The following is a 9,301-nucleotide window of genomic DNA, read 5'->3' on the forward strand; positions in this document are numbered from 1 at the left end:
CATATGCAGATGTTAACACGGCAATCTATTCGTTTTGTTTGGAAATCTGTTGGTCTTGTTCATTTATAGGCTCAAGTAGTGTAGGGACTTGTACAACTTGGGTCGATGATTTATTTGCATATGTGCTGCCTTTGACTGGTAGATGTCCCATTCCTCGTAAACGGCTAGTGTATTCTGCCTTCCCCATGACCTTTGTATAAGCGTCGTCAAGTGTCCAATTTATTGATCCCTGTGTCAAGCTTGAGCTTACCGCAGTGTTCTGTGAACTCAAAGCCCTCATCTTCTCCTATATTTATATAGAATATGGAAAAGTGTTACGCACCAACTAATTGACTCATAAAGACTTACCATATTACAGTATTATTGAAAAAAATAAACACATGCATACACAAATTAAATCTATAAGTTAATCACATACAACTTTGTCCTCAATGTCTGCATTGAGGAAACTGCCATCCTTTCTAGTGTGGGTTACATTGTAAACGACCGCCCTCGTAGGTGTTTTCCCTTTTTTCCTCTTAAAAAAAAAAAAAAAAACATAAAATTTATTAGTGTCGCTGATATATATACTAATACAGTTATATATGTTGAAAATAACATTCAATCTCGTATGCAATATAGGCGAAGCTCCTCGAGCTAGCCGAGTAGCATATTGTACTTGTCTCGTATTTCCTTGTTCTTTTTAGCCATATCTTACATAAATTACATGATGATTATGTTAGTCTTCATACGATTGCATCAATATGGTAAGTGACTCAAACATAACATACCTTATTCTTCTGAGTCATTCATATGCTGACGTCGCTTTCCAATTCTGCTGGGTTGACTGTTCCAAAGTGTTGCGTCGACTGTAGAACGCTTTCCTTCGTATCATCGTCTTTGAGTTTAAGACATTTCTTTACCACATGCTTGTAATTTCTAAACTTTTTTTCGAAGTCCATGAATGCGCACCGTTTAATATCATTCATTTGTAGATGGGGCGAGACATAGAATTTCATCTACAACAAGCAGGGATGCAACAGGTAGAAACATGCACAAAATAAATCAAAAACAACACAAAACAACAATAAATTACATCAAACACATACCATCAACATGTGCTAGATTTCTTCATTTTTGTCATTTGGAACCTGCTTCCAAGTAGGTGCACCTATGCCTACAATACCACCATTACGGACATAATATCCAGTGCACCTACGTAATTTTTAATCGCTAAGACCTACGGGCTGACCCACACTATTGAACTCAATGACAATCCTCTCCCCCTTTGGGATACTCCACATATTAAGCGGACCACTTGGAATCTGCACATGAAATTTTCCTCCTTCATCTGTATTTGTGTAACATATGAATCACGTATAAGGTTATATATAATGTATATAACATACGAACGACATCATTAGTAGATTTTATAACATAAATAAATACGAAACATATGCATACCTACAGTTCGGACTTCATTATAGGCTAACAAAGGATCATCTGGCTCCTGTGTGTCATTTGTACCATGATCTTGCCCATCCGGCTCTTGTGTGGGATTGCACTCATGATCCCACCCATGTGTGGAGTGAGGCCTATTCTCATCATCACGATCGAACAGATTGAATTGTGGATCGATTAACCTTTCTATGTCAGTATGTACATGTTGATCACTAGCCCATTCACCATCATCATGAACTTGATTGATCTTGAGGTGGTATAGGTCGGTATAGTGGTATAGGTTGGTATAGTTCAGCCTGCAGGCCCTGTGTATCATCGTCGGCGTACGAAGCCGATTGTTGTGACGGCGGTATTGTTGCCGGAATCTGATCTCGTACTGGTAACTTCGACCATGTTCTTTTTCTTGACATGTTTTTCACCTACAAGATAAACAAGGAAGGTGATATCACATTCAAATATATTGAAATAAATATATATACAATTATTGTAATTATAAACAACTATAATAATTTTTTTTTTTAAAAGTGCATACCCATTTCATTTGGAGGGTATGGGTAGGTCGGTTGGAGGTAGGTCGTTTCGGCAACATTCAACGACAACGTTCGGATCATGAGTAATGTTCAAGTTTAGCGGCTCACTCTCATGGTAGTTGGCACATGAATCATCATTGCCTTTGCCTTCACCAATGTCCTATACGTGTCGAGGTTTAGTCCTTATAACACAAGACCAATCTGGGTGCCTTTCATCAACGATGTAAAATACTTGTGACATTTGCAAAGACAACAGATACAGCTCATCAGTAATTTGCTCTCCCATGTGTATCAGGTTTCTAAAATTCACAAGCGTGAACCCATATTGGTCCTCCTTGTAGCCCCTATACCTTCTTATGTTCGCCCAATCACACTTGAACAATACATATCTAGTGGTGTCATAGTACTCTACCTCGATTATTCTAGTCAACTTCCCATAATATGTATAGCCATTAATGGTTGGCACGCATACACTACTGTTTTGAATCTTTTTACCTTCATTGTGGGCCAAAGTGTGAAACAATGAACTATTAACTACATAGCAGTTATATTCTAGAGCATTTTGAATAGGCCCTTTAGAATGACATACAAGCTTCACCCCTAATTCAGTGCGACATGTTGCGTCTATTCAATTAACCTGTGATTTATTATTAATAATAAAAATATTTAATATGTCATTAAAACTTTTAAGTTAAGTTATTATTTGGAATACATGTCTTGCATCTTACGTAGTCATGATACCAATTACAAAATTGCTCCTTCTGTTGTGTGCCTAATTCAATGTCTGTCATTCGCCTCCCATTGCTTCCTTGCTGAAGCGTATCCAAGTGTCTCCTATATATATATATATATTAGAAATAAATATTTTATGATTCACCAATACATTAATTTGACATAATGACATATAGGACTCATATCCATATACATTAAGAGGACAACTTCTATAAGGAGGTGGTTTACACCACCTCCTTTCTGCCCCACCAATGAGCATTTGACAATTAGGAAAATCACACACTTTCAAATGAGATGTGAAGCACCAGATTAAAATCCATTCTCCCTTTATAAAAAAAAAAAAAAAAATTCTCCTCAAACCCATCATTTTCTCTCTCTCTTTCTCGTTCTCTCCTTACTTCTTCGTGCTCTCTCTTTCTCTCCCTCTGTCTCTCTCTCCGGTGGCAATAGTGACCACTGCAAAGCCTAGAGCTGCCGTTGAAGGTGTCGGAGTGCAGCCCAGAGTTGCCAGAGACCAAACCTCTCCAGTGCTCTCTCTCTATCTCTCTCACTCCAGTTCTCTCTCTCCAGTGTTCCATCTCTCCGGTGCTCCTTCTCTCTCTCTCTCCTCACCGGCGAAGAAAAAAACTTGGTTTGATCGTGGCAAAAAATTTTTTTTTTTTGTAAAAGGCAAAAAAAAAAAAAAAAAAACCCACTACAATCAGTATTAAGATCATGCAAGAAATTATAAGTTGAATTTATAAGCTTCAGTGCATAAATTTGTTCTTTTTGGATCTGGTTTTAGTGTCAAATAATTTGGGCTCCGGCGTCTAGTCTCCAGTGTCGGGCTGGGCTCCGGCGTCTTCTCTGACAAAATCTAAGTTGGACTTCGGCGTATTGGACACTGGTGTCTTCAAAGGCAAGACCTTTACTACCGTCAGAGAGAGAGAGAAATGGAGGAGAGGGAGAGATTAGAGAGAGAGAAAGGGAGTGAGGGCCAAAGGGAGAGCTCGCCGCTGGAGAGAGAGATAAAGAAAGAGAGGGAGGGAGAGGGAAAAATGAGGGTTTTTGTGATTTTGGGAGAAAGAGTTTTTAGTCAGGTGTTTTGTATCTTATTTTAGTTAGTGTAATAATTCTAGTTGTCAAATGTTCATTGGTGGGCACAAAGGAGGTGGTGTAAACCACCTCCTTATAGAAGTTATCCTCATACATTAATTTGACATAATGACATGAAAGAAATCTGTAGCCTTAGCTTTATTTTTAGCATTAGCTTACCGTGGAATGCCACTTGGAAACGTGTGGATATGAGTCCCTATGTCAAATTAATGTGTGGATATGAGTCACTATGTCAAAACATTAAAAAATATATATTTTAATGTATTTTCAAAACATTAAAAAAAAAAAGGAAAAATATAAAAAAGCCTCCCAAACTACCAGCCGTTTTCGATTTAGCTCCCTAATGTTCTAAAAGTGATAAAGTAGCCCCCCAAACTACCAAACGTTTGCATTTTGGCCACTCCGTTAGTCAAAACCGTTAGTTTGGACGGAAACTGCAAAACGACGTCGTTTGGTTAGGGGTAAGTTACTAAAATACCCTTGTATGATTTTTTTTATTATTATTAATTTTTTTTAAAAAAAATTTTATTAAAGAAGGAGCAAAATGGTGCTGTTTTGCTTAGGGTTCCCTTACCCTAAGCAAAACGGTGCCCTTTTTGCTTAGGGTAATAGTTGTCTATATACAATATCTTGATCGCTTCCTTCACGCAGCCCCTGATTGTCTCCTTCATGTAGCCCCCCGCACGGTGCCGTCTGATTGTCTCCTTCATGCAGCCCCCCGCACGGTGACATCTAATCGTCTCCTTCACACAAGCCCCCGCACGGAGTCGTCTACCCTATCGTCGCCTTCACGCAGCCCCCGCACGGTGCCGTCTCGCAGCCCCTGCACAATGCGGTCTCGTAGCCCCTACACGGTGCCGTCTGCCTGATCGTCTCCCTCACGCAGACGGTCCGGTCATCCTGCAAAACCTCAAAACCTGCAACACCTTTCGTCCCCTAAAACCCGCTGTCCATCCAACCGATTGGCCACTGAAGGTAGCCCACTAATTTCCCAATTGAGTTGTTCCTATTTTTAAGGGTTTGTGGAGAATGGCTTTGGTTGTTTTGTAGATGTATTGATGTTTTGATTTAGTGTGAAGGAAAATTGGCTTTATAGTGTCTGAAAGTGATATGGGTCCCTATGTTTATAAGATTTTTGTATGTATATTTTTTCCTTGTCTGCAAACCCGTTGTTTTTTAATTTAATTTTTTTGGTTAAAAATTGAAAGTTAGTGGTTGATGTGTTTATTGTCTGCTTATTGTCGGATGGGTTGGTTGTATGCTTTGTTTTTTTGCATTCTGCCTTCCCTTTGTTCTGTGGTCCCCCTTGTTGTAATGCATGCCACCTATGGTCCCCTTTGTTGTCTGTTGTAAAGGAAAAGAAAGAAGAAAAATCTGAACAAACCATGACAAGCAATACATCATAAGGTGAACGAAAATTAACAAAAAAGAAATGAAATTGTCCAAATGTAGAGCACCTACCCTGCATCTTTCAACCTACGGCTTGGGTGTCGAATTTTGATTTTTGTATGCTACATACCGCCATTTTATTTAAAATGCACTCCCAACAAATGAGGAACTTTCAACAATTTTATTTAAAAACACATCTTGGGCTTGCAAAATCTTAAATGAACTCAAATAGAAAGTAGACATTAACAAAGAACCTTAGAAGTTGTATATATTTTGGCACGAAAAAAATCGTTAGATGTCGGCTGGTTGTTGTTGTAACAGTAAAATTCAGATATAAAATGCTTTTGTATTTTTATTTTTTCTTATAAAAAATGATTCGAACTTCTTCTGTATATATTGAATTAAAAAACCTGCTTGCTGGTAGCCGTTAGAACCACTCTTTCGTAAAAATGTTGGAAAAAGTTAAAAAGAAAGTGAAAATGTCATTAAAAAACACAAATGTCGACGAAGTAGTTGCATCTGTGGCCCAAATATACACGTTTTTCTCCCTTATGATGTGAGAGTTTGAATATTCAAATATTACCATTTTCTTCTCTTCGTTTCCTTTTTCTTTTTCTTTTTTCTTTTCATTTTATCTCTCCTTAATTATATGCATCATGCATGCATGGGAGAGGACAGAAATACGAATATGTCTCACTTTCATGATATTTTGTTGCTAAGTTTGAGAATGTCGAAGTTGACAAGAATGATGATGTTTTTATTTTTTTTAATCTTTTATTTCTTATTTTTTATTTTTTTAAGGGAAGCTTTCATATAAAATACTCATATGATCATATAAAGCTGCATGTGCCTTTATAATTGGGTGTACATAATTAATGACCATATATTGTCTAGATTTGTTTCCGAGATGTTCCCTTACTTTAGATTGCATGCCTTGTACAATTTAATGTTAATTATTATTTTTATTTTTCCTGTGAAGTGACTTTAATTAATTAGTTAAAGTTAAATTGTACTTAATAGTAGTTGATATTTACGTAAGCTTGAATTTATTATTTTTTTATATTTTATTGAGTTGTTAATTTTCTTTAATTCTTTTATTGTTTAGGATAACTATACGAGAGCTTGTGTTTGAGGTGCATTACGGTGGTAAGATTAATAAGGGGTTTACGTGCACATATGTGGGGGGTGAGGTAGATGTGCATGATGAGACGTATGACGAGGACAAATTGTCATTTTTTTTTAAATTGAGGGTATAGTAAAAAACTATGGATACAAGTCAGGGGATCTGGTGTATTACTTACAACCAGGTTGTACTTTTCAAGGGGATTTGAAATTAATTTCATCAGATCATAATGTCTTGAAAATGGTTGCTGCACATAAAAGGGTACCGGTTATTGAGTTGTACATTGTTTCATTTGATGAGGCTGCAGTTAATGATGATGAATATGAAGACGATAATGATGATGATGATGGTGAATATGGTGAAAATAGTAGGATTGATCGAGATGATCCTTATTGGGAAGAAGTATTCGAACCAGACTTGTTTGATGAAGATAACAACCTACCTAGGCCTTCCATGGCAGGAGGAAATGTTGAGGAGGGTGGTGTTGAGAGTAATGAGGAGGGTGATGGGGAGGGTAATAAGGGTGAGGATGGGGATGAGGATAATGATGAGGAAGGGGAGAGTGATGAGGCGGCGGAGGATGATAATCAAAATGCAAATGCAAGGGGAGCTAAAAAAGATAGTGGAAGGGGTCAGTGCTATGGTGATGAGGTTGATGATGATGATGCAAACTCTAACATGGCCCGGAGTGACAGTCTTGTATCCCCTCCTATAAGTGACAAGGAGAATGAGGTTTCATCAATTTCCAGATGTGTAACTAGGCGAACAGAGTTTTAACAGATTGACATGTCGAATCCACAGTTGAGTAATGGGCAGATGTCTCCCTCAATCAAAGTCTTTAGAGAAGCAATTAGGGAAAACAATTTGAAGAAGGGGAAGGATATATGGTTTTAAAAAAATTACCTAGCCAAATGTATTGTCGTATGCAGGGATCCAGGTTGTAGGTATCGGGTTTACGGTCGTAAATGCAAGGATCAAGAGTCATTTGAAATCAGATTGATACATGATAAGCACACTTGTACAAGGCAGCATAGGAATTCAACTGTGAAATGTGGATGAATTGTTGATAAACTTATTGACAAGTTTAAAGTGCAACCTAACATGCCGTTGAAGGCAATTCTTGGGGAAGTGAAACACAAGTGGGGTGTTGATGTTAATAATTGCCAATTGTATAGGGCTAGAAGAATTGCAAAGAAAATGTTTCAGGGCAAAGTAAAGCTGCAATACAATAAGCTTTGGGATTATTGTGAAACCATTAGACAAGCGAATCGGGGTAGTTGTGTGATGATGAAGGTTGATAGACCTTTACCTGACCATCCAGCATGTTTCCAAAGGTTGTATTTCTCATTGGCTGCCATGAAGAAAGGTTTTCGAGCTGGTTGTAGGCCTATCATTGAGTTGAATAGATGCTTTTTGAAGGGGACTTATAAGGGACAACTTTTGTCGGCCATTTCGACAGATGACAATAATAACATGTACCCAGTAGCTCTTGTAGTTGTTGAGGCAAAAACCAAAGACAGTTGGATATGGTTTCTTGAGACTTTGGTCTCAGATCTTGGCACCCCCCCTGCACAAGGATGGACATTTATTTCTGATCGTCAAAAGGTAACTATATTATAAGTTCATTATGTTTATTGCTTTTTGTTTTTCATTGTTTTCATCAAAAGATAACCAAGTGTTGTTTATTATTCATTGTGGTTGTAGGGGCTACAACCAGCGTTTGACGTGGTGCTTCCTAGGGGTGACCATCGGTTTTGTGTGAGGCATTTGTATGCGAACTACAGAGACGCAGGGCATCGTGGTCTTGCATTGAAGGACAAGTTATGGGCTGCGGCTGCAGCATACACTGAAGCTGAATTCCATAAGGAAATTGATGAATTGAAGCATATAAGCGAGGATGCATACAACTACTTGTCAAATGTTGACCCAAGCTTATGGTCCAGGGCTTGGTTCAATATATTCCCGAGGTGTGATCTACTTGTCAACAACCTTTGTGAGTGCTTCAATGCTTACATCCTGAATGCGCGTGACCTGCCGATCATATCCATGCTGGAATTCATAAGGAAGAAGTTGATGAAGAGAGATCAAGTGAAGAAGGATGGCATCCGCACCATGACTGGTAGGCTATGTCCAAGGGTTGTTGCCAAATTGGACGAAATTGGACAGGTTGATGGGCATTGCTACAGTACATAAGCTTGGGCTGGGTTATACGAAGTAGCCCACAATAATAAACAATATGTTATGAATTTGTTGAGGAAAACTTGTGACTGTAGACAGTGGGACATGACAGGAATCCCCTGTGCATATGCAATGTCTGCAATTTGGTTTTTTAATGCAAACCCCAAGGATTACGTAGATGATTGGTATACTATTGAGATGTATAAAAAGGCCTATGATGACATTGTGTATCCAATGCCTGGAGAGGACCAATGGGTGAAGACTAACTACGACCAAGTGGACCCCCTAGAAGTAGAATACAATCAGGGAGGCCCAGAAAAGTAAGGACAAGGGGTCCAGAAGAGCCGGTTAATCAATACCGTATGAGGAAGGGTAGAGTGAGGATAAGATGCGGCAATTGCAGAGGGATTAGACACAATAGCAGAGCATGTCCACGGAACAAAACAGAGGCAGTGAATTATAGGAGAGGAGGCAATAGTGCAAGACAGCATGAGGTGAGTTACTACATGTTTTTCTTTTCTTTTTTTCTCCTGTTCATTATATATATTGTATTATGTTAATATTTGACAAGTTTATTGTCATAGGTACAACATGATAGTGGTCGAAGTTTACATGGTCCGACCCCAACTCCCTAGCCAACCATTGATGCTAAAACAGTAAGTGATAATCTATTTAAATGTCATTACTCATTGCAGTTAGTTCACGATGCTATTAGTTTTGCACTTTTCAGTAGCAATCTACAACGTCAACTTCGCCAATTCAATTTCAAAACCTTTCTTCTGATCAGCTATTTGGGCATCAAACTGTGACATAG

The 9,301-nt window shown here is 38.4% G+C and overlaps 1 protein-coding gene across 1 annotated transcript; it reads left to right on the plus strand.

The window, feature by feature from the left end:
• The first annotated feature begins 7,410 nt into the window (after positions 1-7,410).
• Positions 7,411-8,811, plus strand: LOC132168246 (uncharacterized). The gene is made up of 3 exons (XM_059579377.1): positions 7,411-7,914; positions 8,014-8,475; positions 8,587-8,811. Exons 1-3 carry the CDS (start codon positions 7,411-7,413, stop codon positions 8,809-8,811), a joined length of 1,191 nt encoding a protein of 396 aa, XP_059435360.1.
• Positions 8,812-9,301: the final 490 nt, after the last annotated feature.

Source organism: Corylus avellana, chromosome ca1 (genome assembly GCF_901000735.1).
Source record: "Corylus avellana chromosome ca1, CavTom2PMs-1.0".
Lineage (NCBI taxonomy): Eukaryota > Viridiplantae > Streptophyta > Magnoliopsida > Fagales > Betulaceae > Corylus > Corylus avellana.